At 41.7% G+C, this 17,059-nt stretch overlaps 1 protein-coding gene across 1 annotated transcript in view; it reads right to left on the bottom strand.

The window, feature by feature from the left end:
• The window catches only part of TMC2 (transmembrane channel like 2), a gene marked incomplete at its 3' end in the record, with an annotated part of 79,473 nt that overhangs the window by 23,070 nt on the left and 39,344 nt on the right, over positions 1 to 17,059 (bottom strand). Inside the window, exons 7-10 of the mRNA XM_082644508.1 lie at positions 12,855 to 12,953; positions 9,845 to 9,987; positions 7,475 to 7,622; positions 1,036 to 1,224 (exon numbers count right to left, since the gene is read on the bottom strand). Coding sequence (XP_082500634.1) covers positions 1,036 to 1,224; positions 7,475 to 7,622; positions 9,845 to 9,987; positions 12,855 to 12,953 — 579 coding nt within the window. The remainder of the gene's footprint in view (positions 1 to 1,035; positions 1,225 to 7,474; positions 7,623 to 9,844; positions 9,988 to 12,854; positions 12,954 to 17,059) is intronic.

Genomic DNA, 17,059 nt, shown 5'->3' with positions numbered 1-17,059 from the left:
ATCTCCATCTCCTTTTTGCCCCCCCCTCTGCCTCTGGAAATGCCCCGGGGTCTCCACAACTTGCTGTATGACCCTGGCGAAGGCACCAACAAGCCCTGAGCAGTCAGTGTATGTTCCACAGGTCCTAATTGCTCTGTGACTGGTTGTCATCACGATTGCTGTAATTAGCATTGATAAAAATAGCAAACTATCTTTGAGAAGTAAATGAATTAACATATGGGACAGTGCTTTGTGTTCTGTAAAGGCTGTGAGCTAGGTAAGAATCTCCTCATCTCAGGAGCATGGAAGACCAGAAACTCAGATCACAGAATGGAACCAACAGTAGAGGGATGTGGTGCAGGGTGTGGCCTTTGGGGTCAGCTTCATTCACACATCTGGTGGTGGATTTGCTGTCACCTAAGGTGATGAGATAATTGGGCCATGTGCCACTCATCATTTAGGAGGCTGGCTGGGCATCATTCACATGGTGGAGGTCTCAGGTTCCCAAGAGAGCAAGTTCCAAAATACAAGCACTTTTCAAGTCTGCTTGTATCATCGTTGCTACTGTTTCACTGACTAAGGCAAGGGATGGGGAAACAGATTCTACCTCTTCATGGGAGGAGCTAGAAAATCACATTGCAAAAAAATGTGGATACAAGGAAGGGAAGAATTTGTAGCTATTTTTGCCAACTACCACAGATGTCAAATTCCCAAGAGAGATTTATGGATTCAATGCAAGTGCAATAAAACCTTAATGTGTGTTATTGTGGATCTTGATGAGAGAACTCACTCTGTCAGATATCAAGACATACTATAAAGCCATAGTTTATCAGTGTGTATTAGTGCAAGAATAGACAAATAGACCAAAGGGACAGAATAGGAAGCCCAGAATCACACCCATGCATTACTAGACAATTGATTTATAAGCAATGTAATTTCACTTTTTAAAATTAGTCCTATAGTCCAGAATTCAATAATTCAGCTGAATGGCATAGGAACCAGGGTAATTTCAGTATTTTCCTGAAATATTCACTTCAGCAGAGATGCCCTCCTCACCTCATTTCTTTCATACCAGCTGACATTCTGCATTTTGGAGAATTCTTGGGATCGTTTCACCACAAAGTAAATGAGGTACCCACTTCCACACAAACAGCAGATGATGAGAAAGTTGGCCAGGACACGGAGAAATCTTGTCAGATGGACATTTTCTTCTTTGTTACTCTCTTGTTCATCCACTATTGATTCCTTGATGTGTGAAAATGAGATGTGAATAATAACAAGAAATCACTGTTGTTGGGTTCCTTGAGATTACTACTTTCTATATTTCCAGAAATGAAAGAATTCAGAGGGGGTGGTATATGGATAATTCTTTTCTTTAAGAAAATACATTTTGAATAGGTGAGGGAGATTAAGAGGTACAAACTTCCAGGTGAAAAATAAATGTCACGAGTATGAAATGTACAAAGTGGGGAATATAATTAATGACTATGTAATATCTTTGTATGGTGACATATTATAACTAGACTTACCATGGTGGTCATTTTGAATTGTAGAGAAATATCACTCTGCTGTATAACAGGAACTAACATAGTGTTGTAAGTCAATTATACTCAACAAACAAACAAACAAACAAACTTATAGAAAAAGAGATCAGATTTGTGGTTACCAGAGGTGTGGGACGGGGTGGACAGAGGGGGAACTGGAGGAAGGCAATCAAAAGATACACTTATAGTTATAAGATAAATAAGTACTACGGATGTAAGGTACATGTTAAATATAATTAACACTGCTGTATGTTATATATGAAAGTTGTTAGAGTAAATCCCGAGTTCTCATCACAAGGAAAAATATATTTTTTTCTATTTCTTTAACTTTGTATCTATACGAGATGATGGATGTTCATTAAACTTATTGTGGTAATAATTTCATGATGTATGTAAGTCAAAGCATTATGCTGTACACCTTAAACTTATACAGTGCTGTATGTCAATTATATCTCAATAAAACTGGAAGAAAAAAGGAATCTTAAAAAATTACATTTTTTCTCGTTACTTCTACTTTGGTACATGTACTGACAAAGCTTAGATTTACTGGATACTTACTGTGTGTTAGATATGGGGCTAAACACTCACCATCCATTATCCTTAATCCCGACAACAAACCAGTTACAGCTACTAATGCCCAGAGAGATTTCAGTACCCAATGATGGGGACTGTTTTAAATCTATAGATCAAGGAGTTTAGAATTGAATCTGAAACATACTGAGTCTTCTGGGACTTCCCCGCACTTTCACTGCAGGCAGTGCAGGTTCGATCCCTGGTCGGGGAACTAAGATCCCATATGCCACCCAACTCGGCCAATATCAAGTCTTCTAAGCCAGGGGCTGGCTTTTTTAATAAAAAAGTTCTGGCCAAGTTTTCTTCTATTAAAAAAACAGATAGCAAATATTTTTGGTTTTGCAAGCCACGTGGTCTCTCTCATAGCTACTCAACTATGTCACTGTAGCATGAAAGCAACTATAGATAATATATAAATAAATGAACATGACTTTGTCTCAATAAAATCTTATTTACAAAAATAGGCAGCAGGCTGGATTTGGACCCTGGGCCATAGTTTGCTGACCCCTGTTCTAATCCATGGGCATGGTATATTTTTCCATTTATTTAGAGTTTCTTAATTCCTTTCAGCAATGTTTTGTACTTTTTGGTGTAGGCAGTCTCACACATTTTTTTTTTTTGGTTAAATCTATATTCCTTGGAATTTTTTGTACTTTATGTCATTTTATTGAAAAGGGAATTAAATTATTTTCTAATTATTTGCTGCTAGTATATAAAAATACAACAGATTTTTTATTATTAACCTTGTATCCTGCATTAATAAGTTTTTCGCAGAAAGACACAATTAGTATATGGCAGAGCCAGGATGGAAAATGAGGTCTCCCGGACACCAAAGTACCTGGGAGATTTTTTTTTTAATTGAAGTGTAGTTGATTTACAATGTTGTGTTAATTACTACTGTACAGCAAAGTGATTCAGTTATACATATATATATATATATATACACACACATTCTTTTTAAAAAATATTCTTTTCCATTATGGTTTATCATAGGATATTGAATATAGTTCTCTGTGCTATATGGTAGGACCTTGTTGTTTATCCATTCTATATATAAAAGCATCCATCTGCTAACCCCAACCTCCCACTCCATTCCTCCCCCACCTCCCTCCCCCTTGGCAACCACAAGTCTGTTCTCTGTGTCCATGAGTCTCTTTCTGTTTCCTAGATAGGTTCATTCGTGTCATTTTTTAGATTCCACATGTAAGTGATATCATATGGTGTTTGTCTTTCTCTTCCTGACTTATTTCACTTAGTATGATAATCTCTAGTTGCATTCATGTTGCTGCAAATGGCATTATTTTGTTCTTTTATATGGCTGAGTAGTATTCCATTGTACCACATCTTCTTTATCCATTCATCTATCGATGGACATTTAGGTTGTTTCCATGTCTTGGCTACTGTGAATAGTGCTGCTATGAACATAGGGGTGCATGTATCTTTTTTGAATTCTAGTTTTGTCTGGATATATGCATATCCAGGAGTGGGATTGTTGGATCATATGGTAATTCTATTTTTAGTTTTCTGAGGAACCTCCATATTGTTTTCATAGTGGCTGTACCAACTTACATTCCCAGTAACAGTGTAGGAAGGTTCCCTTTTCTCCACACCCTCTCCTGCATTTGTTATTTGTAGACTTTTTAATGATGGCCATTCTGACTCGTGAGGTGGTACTTCATTGTAGTTTTGATTTGCATTTCTCTAATAATTAGTGATGTTGAGCATCTTTTCATGTGCCTATTGGCCATCTGTATGTCTTCTTTGGAGAAATGTCTATTTAGGTCTTCTGCCCATTTTTGGATAGGGTTGTTTGTTTTTAGCTGTTGAGTTGTATGCACTGTTTGTATATTTTGGAAATTTAGCCCTTGTCGGTTGCATCATTTGCAAATATTTTCTCCCATTCTGTAGGTTGTCTTTTTGTTTTGTTTATGGTTTTCATTGCTGTGCAAAAGCTTGTAAGTTTGATTAGGTCCTATTTGTTTATTTTTATTTTTATTTCTATTGCCTTGGGAGAAGGAAGGAGATTTTTCAACCAATTAACAGTTATTGTGTTCGGGTTCAGTTTCAACTAACTCATCAGGCAGTTAGTATACATTAATGCACACAGTTCTCACAACATGTGTCCTGTTATATAAGTGGTTTTTAACAGACTCAGAGGAGAAGCCTTCTCCTTCCCATATGTTCAAAGTGCTTCACAGGCATTGACCTTCTTTGCCTCTCTCTAGTAGTCCCGAAGGAAGGGTCAAAGCCCTTGTTGACCCCTACCCTGCCCTTGGATGCTCCACCACAGGCTTCCCATTGCTGAGAAGGAGAAGGAGAAGGAGAACTGAACCTGCTCCCTGCTCTACCCACTGCCAAGATGACTCTGGGGCTCATGAAACCCATGTAGTGAGTTGCTGAGCCCAAGCCCTGTCCCTGGTGGGTGTACCTGCCTTCTGTAGGCAACGATTGGTATCAGTGGGCAGCAGCCCACTTCTCCTCCCAGAAGGGCCAGGAGAGGAGAGAAGAAGGCAAGACAACCAAGCACGGTTGCGGTGTAGATCTGACCTCTGCAAGGTCCTGGGGTAAAAAACTCTGACTGATCAGACAGGAGAAGCATTGGACTATCAAGAACTTTGAATGGTTTTTAAGAAGACATACAGATGGCCACCAGGCACATGAAAAGATGCTCAACATGCTAATTATCAGAGAAATGCAAATCAAAACTACAATGAGGGGCCTCCCTGGTGGCGCAGTGGTTGAGAGTCCGCCTGCCGATGCAGGGGATACGGGTTCGTGCCCCGGTCTGGGAGGATCCCATATGCCGCGGAGCGGCTGGGCCCGTGAGCCATGGCCGCTGGGCCTGCGCATCCGGAGCCTGTGCTCCGCAATGGGAGAGGCCACAACAGTGAGAGGCCCGCGTACCGCAAAAAAAAAAAAAAAAAAAAAAAAAAACTACAATGAGGTATCACCTCACACCTGTCAGAATGGCCATCATTAAAAGGTCTACAAATAATAAGTGCTGGAGAGGGTGTGGAGAAAAGGGAACCCTCCTATGCTGTTGGTGGGAACTGCAGCCACTGTGGAGAATAGTAAAACTAAACATAGAGTTACCACATGATCCAGCAATCCCACTCCTGGGCATATATCTGGAGAAGACAAAAATTCTAATCTGAAAAGATATATGCACCCCCAATGTTCATTGCAGCACTATTTATAAGCACCAAGACATGGAAGCAACCTAAGAGTCCATTGACAGATGAATGGATAAAGAAGATGTGGCACGCACGCACACACACACACACACACACACACACACACACACACACACACACTGGAATATTACCCAGCCATATAAAAGAATGAAATAATGGATGGACCTAGAGGTCGTCATGCTAAGTGAGGTAAGTCAGAAAGAGAAAGACAAATACCATATGATATCACTTATATGTGGTATCTAAAATATGATACAAATGGGCCTCCCTGGTGGCGCAGTGGTTGAGAGTCCGCCTGCCGATGCAGGGGATGCGGGTTCGTGCCCCGGTCTGGGAGGATCCCATGTGCCGCGGAGCGGCTGGGCCCGTGAGCCGTGGCCGCTGGGCCTGCGCGTCCGGAGCCTGTGCTCCGCGGCGGGAGAGGCCACAACAGTGAGAGGCCCGCATACAGCAAAAAAAACAAACAAACAAACAAAAAAAAACAAAAAATAAAATATGATACAAATGAACTTATTTACAAAACAGAAACAGACTCATAGACATAGAAAACAAACTTATGGTTACTAAAGGAGAAAGGGGGGGGATAAATTAGGACTTTGGGATTAGCAGATACAAACTACTATATACAAAATAGATAGGGCTTCCCTGGCGGCGCAGTGGTTGAGAGTCCGCCTGCCAATGCAGGGGACACGGGTTCGTGCCGCGGTCCGGGAAGATCCCACATGCCGCGGAGCGGCTAGGCCCGTGAGCCATGGCCGCTGAGACTGCGCGTCCGGAGCCTGTGCTCAGCAGCGGGAGAGGCCACGACAGTGAGAGGCCTGCGTACCGAAAAAAAAAAAAAAAGACAAAAAACAAGGTCCTACTGTGTAGCACAGGGAACTATATTCAATATCTTGTAGTAACCTAGGAAAAGAATATGAAAATGAATATATATGTATAGCTGAATCACTTTGCTATACAACAGAAACTAACACAACATTGTAAATCAAATATACTTCAATTAAAAAAAAGAACTCTATTTGTAGTGATCTGGATGGACCTAGAGTCTGTCATACAGAGTGAAGTAAGTCACAAAGAGAGAAACAAATACCGTATGCTAACACATATACGTGGAATCTAAAAAAAAAAAAAAAAAAAAGGTTCTAATGAACCTAGGAGCAGGACAGGAATAAAGACGCAGACGTAAAGAATGGACTTGAGGACACGGGGAGGGGGAAGAGTAAGCTGAGACGAAGTGAGAGAGTGGCATGGACATATATACACTACCAAATGTAAAATAGATAGCTAGTGGGAAGCAGCTGCATAGCACAGGGAGATCAGCTCGGTGCTTTGTGACCACCTAGAGGGGTGGGATAGGGAGGGTGGGAGGGAGACGCAAGAGGGAAGAGATATGGGAACATATGTGTGTGTATAGCTGATTCACTTTATTATAAAGCAGAAACTAACACACCATTGTAAAGCAATTATACTCCAATAAAGATGTTATAAATAAATAAATAAATAAATAAACAAACGAATAAATAAATAAATAAGAACTCTGAATGGTTTTTACAGTCATGGAGGGAAAAGTGAGATGTGCAGTGCTTCTGCCTTCATTCGTCTGCTCACCCTCAGGCTTGTTTTCGTACTATATTCTGTAGGTCACGTCATATCTCTCTTGTGAACAAATTAATAAGATAATTAAGTGTGGAGTTGTACACTTAATTGATTCCTTTATTCCCACACCCCCAAACCAGGGTTCTCAACTCTTTGTGGGTGTTCTTGGGGGAGTTTTTAAAAAACCAATGCCAGGACCTCAGCCCAGACCAATTACACCAGAATCTCTAGGGGTGGGGCCCAGAAGATTTTTAATGCTCCTTAGATCATGCAAACATGTGTAAACGTTGAGAACGGCTGCCCCAGGTGTGTCCTTTCACTTCCTCCAGCAGAAAGCAGTTCCACGAGGAAAGAGGCAGAACCAGGGACCAGCTCCATGATTCTCCGTCATGTTAAGAAACAGATGGTGGGTACCAGCCATGAGCTTTCTTTCTTGAAGGCTTGAGAGGTACGCTCCTACTTCTGGTAAAGCTCTTACCACAAATTAATCAGGGATCTTATTTCCCAAGCCCCAGCTGGGAGAAGTCTCCCAATGACAGGAGGGACCCAAAGTTCCCCCGGGAAGTGGGAATGCCCTGAAGCGACTACCTTGAAGCTGATGGTGATGGAGGCGTATTTGTTGTCGGCCGTCTCTGAATTCCCGATCAGGTAGTCCCAGCTGGTGAACATCTTGAAGCTGAATGTGAAGTTATCGCTCTCCCCGTCGTTCGTGCTGCCCTGGGTGTTGCCGGCCATCCTGTAGGGTGCACACTGCTGTTGTTATGTCTGCCCCTGTGTCTACTGTGTCAGCCCAAGGGAAACTTGGCCTAAGCTAGTCTTGGGCACAGGTGGCAGATATCCAGTGAAGGGAAAGAGCTAAGATGGATTTGAATCAGGCTACCTTTAGCCAGAGCACCTTCCCCCCAAATTCAGAGTCCCCTGTGAGCACACATGGTGTCAACTGCGTAACAAGGAGTCTGCAGGGTACAGAAAACACTAACCATGTTTTCTACCCTGACGTCTGACTTCTTGTGGCTTGCCTCACCTGCAAATGTTTTAGAACTCTTCATTCTCACAGAGAATATCCCCTTCTAATTCATCTGTTTTCTTGGATAAAAATCATATTTTTCTGATGTAAAATTCAATAAGCCCTGAGGTGGTTAGGACTACAACCAGATAATACGCACATCTTTTTCTTAAGCAAGCTCGGAGGAAAGCACCTTGGACCTGCCTTGATAGCCCCCTATTTCATCCTACCTGTCCTCATCCTCTTGAGACAGGCCTGGGACCTGAGACCCTTTACTGCAGGGCTGGACACACCTCTCCTTGAGCTACAAAATACAAAGAAACTATATGGGACTAAAAATAACTGTGTGCATGCGCAGTTGGGGCAAATTCTGGACCCAAAAGATACAAAAAGACACACACAAACACAAAAAAACCCAACTGCCATTTCTGAAGAGCCAGGAGCAAAAACAGGGTATTGGGAGCAAAAGCAGGGTACTGAGCATGCTTGCACACACCACTTAAGGGATGGGCAAAACACCTAAGCCACACCTCTGGCCTGACCCCTGGACGCGCCCCTACCTTCACCCCATATAAGAAACAAGCTTTCCCCCCACTCAGTGAGCAAGCAAGGGAACCTGCTGTTTGTTCTTGCTCCCCCACTGCTGCAGCAGCGGCCCCAGTAAAGCCTTGCCTGAATTTCTCATCGGCCTCTAGTCAATTTCTATTGATTTAGGAAGCCAAGAACCCTGGTTGGTATCACTCTCTTTGTGCTTCCTGGAGATCAGCCCTGTGGGAACCATGGAATCCCAGGCAGGGGTTCCATCAAATACAATGGGGGTGGGGTTGCCCCTCTCTGACTCTATCTGATGTGTTGGCTTTTGGGATTTGCAGTTCCAGGGGCCTGGTTGCCTCACTTAATTTTTTGGTTCAACAGAGAAACATTCCATGTCCTTAAATTTGGCAGGGAAAAACAGCAATGTGAAGGCTAAGAATAAAACCAAGCCTGTCTCGCCTGTCTCCTTCTTTTTTTTTTCCTTTTGTCTGCTAGAGCTGGGCAGCCACATGTCACCTAGTGGTCACTGTCTCGTGCCAGGCAGGCTCTTGTAAACAGCAGCATTTTCCCCTGAGACGATGAGATAGAAAACCCAGCTGGGCCCGCACATCGCTTTCCGGGGGTTCTAGCCGGGCTTCAAGGGCGCTCTGTTTCCTGTGCACACACCGTGGCCCTGTTCTTCTCTTGTGGCTCTGCTGAAGGGTGAGTGGGCCTGGTAGTCAGGTCTGTGCACAGACTGTGTCCCCACCCTGCACAGCCTGTGCTAACTGGGGTTCTCTGACTTAGAAGAAGGCAGTTTGTGGGTTGGGCCAAAGTTTTTCTTCAGAGAACATGAATTAAGAGGCACAGACATATTAAAAAGCCATTTCTGACCACAGAGACAAGTAGAGTCGGGGCTGGAGAGGACACCAAGGTTACTCACTGCCATATACACTGGTTTAGCCTCATTGTATCTTTGTAGGCACCTGCTCAGTTCTCACATGCCAGCTAGACAGAGAAGAAGAGGGTTTTTCTGAGGATGCTGGGCTCTGGGGAAAACAGAAACAGGCCTTGCAAACGTCTCCAGCCTCTCCTTAATGGGTACCATGTTCCCTTTCAAGCCACACTGCTTTTTTTGACAGTTTTGGGGACTCAGTAGGATATTTGCTGCCTCAGGGCCTTTGCACATGCTCTTGCTTTGTCTAAAGTGCTGTGCCCAGCCTCCTCTAAAGGACTTGTCTATCCCATTTCCCAGAACTTCCCACATTACCTTGTCTATGTCTTTTATACCCCATATGACAATCTGCATTTGCTTTATTTGTTTCCTTGTTTTCTCTCTAAATCCCCAACAAGAAGGTAAGCAGGCACAGTGTGGCCACAGGAGTGGGCTGTTTGTGGGAAGAAAATTAAAAGCCTGTAAATGAGACGGTCATACTTACGATCTAATGACGATCATCAGGCTGTAGCCGAACACGCCGACCCCCACCATGAAGTAAGCCATGGGTAACCTGTACCTCAGCCACCCGATGGTCCTCTGGTTGTTGTAGTAGCCGTAGAAGAGAGCGGAATACTTGATGTAGCCCTGTGGGGCAGCAAAGCCAAATGCTCTGGGTTTGTAAGCTCAATGTGACAGCCATCGGAAGCTTCCATCGACCTGGGGTTTCTTTCTCAGGGGTGTGACGGGAGCCGGAGGGGAGGAAGGAAGGGTTCTTGATGTTCCTGTTCTTCCCTTCACTCCCCCAGTGTGTGTGTGTGTCTGTGTGTGTGTGTGTCTGTGTGTCTGTGTGCACATGCACACACGGCTCCAAATTCCCCCTCCATCCCCTACCCCGTGCCCAGGATCTTAATTTAGCACTCTGGAACTAGAAGGGAGTCCGTGAACTTTCTCAGTATTTCAAAGTTTCTAAAGAAAACTATGTGATAAGCCTCACAATCTAACCTGAGCTTCGAGTTTCATTTTGGTTTTGGTTTTGGTTTTTGGTATAATTGGCTTTAGGTGTAATTAGCACACTTTTTAGGTATAATTATTTAGGTGTAAAATTAACTTATAATTTTAGCACTTCTTTTATGTCTTTGCTGAATATGAAACAGGGTATTATTCTGGCCTCACACAGATATGTAGTTGGGCAGCGGAGCCAAATTTTAATAGTTTTTTTCATATACTTGTGACTATTTCTTCTTTGATATCACACCTCAACCCAATAACTAAATAGTTATTTCTTTTTTTATTAATTTTTTAAAATAGTTATTTCTTAAAGGTTAGTTGCAATGTGGAATGTGAATCACATAATGAACTTTTTCATACCTTAAGATCCATTGCTCTCCCCCAAATACTAAATAATTAAAAGGGGAAAAATACTAACTTTACAGCAGAGAATTCTGTCAGATATCACTTTAACCAAGTGGTCAACATAATGTAACCCTTGACACTCTGAGAAAGGCACGTTACCTCCCCAACGATGCATAACCTTAATACAATCATGAGAGAACATCAGACAAACCCAAATTCAGGGGCAAACAACTGATCAGCACTATTCAAAAGTGTCAAGGTCACTGAAAGACAGAGAACAGTCACAGGTTGGAGGATAGTAAGGAGATGTGACAATTAAATAAATGTGAGATTGTGAGTTGGGTCCTGGGATAGAAAAGGAACATTAGTGGAAAAACTGGTGAAATAAAAATAAATACTGTATTTTAGTTAATAATATTGTATCAAGATTAATTTCTTAGTTTTGATAATTGTTCTATGGGTATATGAGATGTTATCATAAGGTGAATGGGTGCAGGGTATATGGGAACTCTCTGTACTATTTATGCAACTGTTCTGTAAGTCTAAAATTATCTCAAAATATAATTTTTAAAAATCTATTGCTCTATCTTTTACTATCAAGATGTGGGATCTTTTGCTCACACATGATTTTGTAACATCATGTATTGGTCAGCTGGAAAGTAATGGTTCACTGAGTTACGAACATATGCCAAATATTGACACATTTCTTATACAATATTAAAAAAATCACACTGTTAATATCTCCATTGATTTCATCAGAAAAGTATTTAACTACTGAAAAACTGCCACTGTCATGGTGATGGATATAAGTTTTCCAAAATTTTAATTTTTACTTGAAAAATAAAAATTTATCCTTGGCAACAACAAATACAACATGGGACTGTTGCTGAATAAATTGTTGGTTTTGAGTGGATAGGACATTTCAACAGGGGCCCTTGGGTGAAATAAATAATAAAGGAAATTCTTAGTAGTAGCATATAGTGGTAGTAGTATGTAATTCTTAGTGGTATAGTAGTTATTTGGAACACCCCTGTTCCTAATGACTTAGAAAAATACTCCAACTCACTTTCACACATTTCTGAGAGGTCTTGAATCTGACTATGGGAGTGAAGGATGGCAGCAGCAAGATGTGTTGCTTGAACCACCACAGCCAGGCCTTCTGCCTCTGGAACTCCTTGGAGCTGCAGACCAAGGCCCCCAGAGGCACGGGGGTATGAGGATTCCAAAAAGAGGGAGGGATGTTCCAGGCATAGGATCGTGAGCAAAGGCAGGGAGGCACTGGATTCCCCGAAAGTTGATAATATTGGGCCATAAAGTGTGAGGTCTTAGACAGACATGGGACTGGGGCTGGATAGGTAGAGGGCAGCCAGGTCATGAACAATTCTTTTGTAAACCCAATTCAGAACACTGGGCTTTATTCCATCTGGGAGTGGGAATAAATGAATATTGGAGGTGGGGAGTGACAGGGTCAGGTTTACATTTTAGAAAGGTCACCTGGCAGCAGAGGGAATGGAGATTTGAGGAGACAAGCCAAGGCAGGGAGGAGAGGTAGCAGATTCTGACAGTGGTCCTGGTACAGTGAGGTTTGAGGAGAGGTTCGAGGGATGGAGAAAAGGAGACTGGTTTAAGAAACGTTTAGTAGATAGGCTCAGATTTAGTGATTGATTGTGATGTGAGGGGTGGTGGTGAGGAGAGGAAATGTGGGATGACTTTCAGGTTTCAGACTTCAATGACTGGATGAACAGTGGTTCCAATAAAGGAAATGGGAAAAAGTGATGTAGGTTTGGTTGGATAGTTGTTGGACTTGAGAAGCAGGTAGGGTATTCAGTTGAAGATGTTATGTGAAGGTTGGGGAAAGGCTGGACTGGCAATAGCCCTGGGGTCTTACTGTGGTTATGCCAAGATAAAACCATCGTGTAATATCGCCTTACATAGATCTGGCAGAATGCGGGGAGCAGTGGCCTCATGGGGAAGTCACGTTTATCAGAGTGTGTGATAAATGGACCCACAAAGGGGGCCTAGGGGGACATGGTTGGCTAGCTCATTTTGCACAGTGCTAGGATCCCTTTTGGTCAAAGCACTGGCTTTCCAATAATTAAACACTTCACACTTATCCACAATCACAAAATGGAAGTGCATTGGCATGTGGGCAATGGTACCTCAAAATCCCAAAGGACGGAAAAATCCATGGCTTTTTCTTCCTCAGCCCGAGGCACTGTCTTTCTGGGTATACTTCCATAGGGCATGCCCATCAGTACCTTGTGTTGGGACAGAACGACACAGTTACACGTGGAGAAGATACAAACACACGGAGATGCGCACATAGTGGGTTAAATCTCTTCTCAGAGCAGGAATATCCATTTTTTTTCCTTTAAATAACATTAATCACTTTCCTGATTTTAAAAGTATTACATACTCATTGTAGAAAATGTGAAAAAGTATAGAAGAGTGTTTAAAAAATTACCTGTCACCTTCACATCCTAAAGATAATGACTGTTAAATATTCATGTATTTCCTTGCAAAGTTTCTGAGTTTCATATACGTTTTAGCTTGATTATCTAGCTTAATATTATTTTATGACCAATTCCTTATGGCATATGGTATTTTTAAAAATAAAATGACTTTAAAATATCTAATCACATGTATGTACCATAAGCTTACTTATAACATCCCCTACTGTTGGACTAATTAGAGTATTTCTAGTTCTTCATGTGTACATAATTCTGTTATTATACCCCCTTATATATATGACTTGATTCACAGCCTTAATTATTTAAAAAATAAGGATTGTATTAAATTTACATATTGATTTAGGAAGGATTGATCTTTTTTATGATATTAAGTTTTCCCTTCCATGAATGTGCCCTCCTGTTTATTTAGTCATATATCTTTTTAAAATTATTTATTTATTTGGCTGCTCTGGGTGTTAGCTGTGGCATGCAGGATCTTCGTTGCCACGTGTGGGATCTTTAGTTGCAGCATGTGGGATCCCTAGCTGCAGCATGCGACATGCCAGAGAATCAACAAATGTAAATGTGAGAGGAAAAAATTACACTATCATGCAAAAGGGAATATAACTTCAGATACATGAGTGATTTTAAAAAACAAGAAACTATGTTATTTAACTTTAAGCCAATACATTTTAAAATGTAAGTTGAAATGGAAAGTTCAGGAGAGTGATTACTTGTGAGATTTATGTGGGTAACATAATTGGGGAGAAGTAGATGGAGGACTCTAGTGTGTGTGTAATTTTTTATTTTTAAACTTAGTGGCAGGCAAATGGGCTCATTCTTCATACCTTTCCATATATCTGAAAGTTTTAATAGTTATTTTTAGAGGAAGTACCAATATGAGGCTTACTGACTGAGTACTGCCTATGTGAACCCTAGAGCAGAACTTACAAGATATTTTAAAGAATTATTTAATTAAATTAATTAATGTATACCAGCAATGTACACCCTAGCTGCATATTAGGATCACTTGGGGAGCTGTATTTGTCATCTATTTTTGTATATCAAATTACCATAAAACTATCTCCTCGTTTCTGCAGGTCAGGAACCTGGGTTGGGCTTAGCTGGGTTCTTTGCTTCAGGGTCTTTCATAGGCTTCAGTCAAGGTGTCTGCCAGGGCTTTGGTATCATCTGAAAGCCTGGTGGGGGAGGATCTGATTCCAGATGCACTCCCGTGGTTGTTGGCAAGATTTAGTTCCTCATGGGCTGTTGGACTGAGGGTCTCAGTTCCTTGCTGGCTCTTGTCCAAAGGCCACACTCAGTTCCGTGCCAGCGGGCCTCTCCAGTCTGGCAGGTTGCTTCATCAAAGCATGCGAGCCAAGAAGGGAACCAAGAGAAAATGCCACATGGAAGTCACAGTCATTTATAACCTAATCATGTAAGTGACAGCCTGTCACTCTGGTTATATTCTATTTGTTAAAAGCACGCCACAAAGTCTAGGCTCTACTCAGGTGGAGGGGATTGATTATACAAGGGCATGATACCAGGAGAGGAGGATCACTGGGGGCAATCTCAGATGCCTGTCTACCATAGGAGCTTTTAAAATAGGGATGCCAGAGCCACATTCTCAGAGATTCAGATTCAATTGATTGGACTTCATATTTTAAAAAAACCTCCCCAAGTGATTTTCATATGCAGCCCGTGTTAAGACAAGAAATACATGAGCTTATCATGTAGCAAGGCCTTGATAGTGAGCTCCTGCAGCATAACTGAGGGCTCTCCTGGGACCATGAAGGCATTCTGGGATCTGCAGGCAGTTGTCATTAAAGCTGAACAAGATTCACTCAAGCATTCAGAGCAGTTTGATTCCATTAAAATGTATCAAGGATTTGTGGCAAAAGAAGATGAGTATGAGGAAAAATTCTGTTAAAGTTGTCTAACATTTGAGCACTTCTAATATTATTCCTAGACCCTCTGAGTCACTGTGGTTAGCCTTAAAACAGCCATGAGCCATAGGAATATCTGATCATTAGGTTTAGGTTTAAAACCTTTGGGCCTTGAAGTTAGCCGTGTCCTTGAACAACAGGTCATCTCCTCTACTCTGCCTGCAGTGAATTTGGATGTGTCAGATTCCCAAGAAGCCAATTTCCCACTATCCTAATTAAGAGGGCATCTTAGGATACCCCACATTCTCAACTGCTGTTATCCAACCTATCATCAAGTCTTGTCTGTTCTACTCTTTCACTGTCTCTCTCTTTCTCTTCTTTCTCCCATCCTACTCCAAGATGGCTTCCCAAACACCTGCCAATCAAATCAAGGTGTTTTTTCCTGGACAGTTCAGGTCTTGGCTGCTTCATTGGAATGCACCAATCACTAAATTTTCATTGTTTCAAACAAATGTCCCCTTGATAGGAAATATTTATAAATTATATCAATTTATATAAATTATATAAAATGTAATGTTTTCTTTGAGAAAAAACAAACCTCAGTGTTTTTAAAATTATTCACCTTCCCCCAAACACTGCCTTTCTGGACCACTGTATAGCAAAATTCTAGTGATGTCTCATAGGCCTATAGCATTTAAATATAATCTCTTCTCATGGAAATAAATCCATTTGGAATCAAAAACTCCCAGGAAGAAAGCAAAGAGTCTGTGAGAGTAAATTTCCCCAGTGACTACTGGGGAAAACTCTCTCCTCCTTGGTTATGGAGGGGAGAAGTAAAACTTCTATTTAACTTCTGACAATACTGGGGAGAACCAGATTTATTTTCAAGAGCATTTGTACACATTTGCCAGAAGGTTTAAAATCCTTATCTCTGGGGACTTCCCTGGTGGTGCAGTGGTTAAGAATCCGCCTGCCAGTGCAGGGGACACAGGTTCAATCCCTGATCCGGGAAGATCCTACATGCTGTGGATCAACTAAGCCCATGTGCCACAACTACTGCCTGCGCTCTACACCCCGCAAGCCACAACTACTGAAGCTCATGCACCCTAGACCCCGTGCACCACAACTACTGAGCCCACAGCCTGCAACTACTGAAGCCCGTGCACTCTAGGGCCTGTGTGCTGCAACTACTGAAGCCCGTGTGCCTAGAGCCCGTGCTCCACAACAAGAGAAGCCACTGCAATGAGAAGCCCGCGCACCGTAACGAAGAGTAGCCCCCGCTCGCTGCAACTAGAGAAAGCCTGTGCCCAGCAACGAAGACCCAACACAGCCAAAAATAAATAAAAATTTTTTTAAAAGTTCATATGGAATCATTTAATAAAATAAAATAAAATCTTTATCTCTGTATTGGAGAGTGACAATGGCTTAAGCATATATATATATAGGACAAAGTGGACTGACTCATAATCCTTGATTTCCAGGTGTGCACATAAAGGAGTATAAAGGTTAATTAATGACATAATTGTAAGTACACTCTTCGGGTAATGTAGAAAAGAATTCAATGGTTTTATCAATAATATAACACTCTTTTGCTACCAAGTACTATTATAATAAGGCCTCAACTTCTTCTAACTAATCTGATTTAATTCACATTCCATGGAAGTCTTTTAGTTTTGTGAAAAATAGATGTTCAGGAACGTTTCCCAAAGATGTGACTACAGATAGAGTTGACTCTGATATTCTCATGGAATCATTTGTAATAAAGTAGGAATCAGTAACCAATCACAGAGCCAATTAATAAACCTGAAAGGAAAAAATACTAAATGCATAAATATCATTACCCTGTAAGCTGTAAAGGTAAATCCACTTGTGTACCCAGCACAAGCACCAAACGGTTCAGGCAGGACTGTAGCAATTACTGTGCTAAGTGCTAATGGACCACAGGCACCCCTGGAAAAGGCCCCAGGCCAAAACTCTGGAAACCTAGAATCTCATTCACCATAAATTTACTGTGTAAATTTGTACAAG

The sequence above is a fragment of the Mesoplodon mirus genome (genome assembly GCF_964341445.2).
Source record: "Mesoplodon mirus genome assembly, chromosome: 15".
Lineage (NCBI taxonomy): Eukaryota > Metazoa > Chordata > Mammalia > Artiodactyla > Ziphiidae > Mesoplodon > Mesoplodon mirus.
This window is presented reverse-complemented; position numbering and strand designations above follow the sequence as displayed.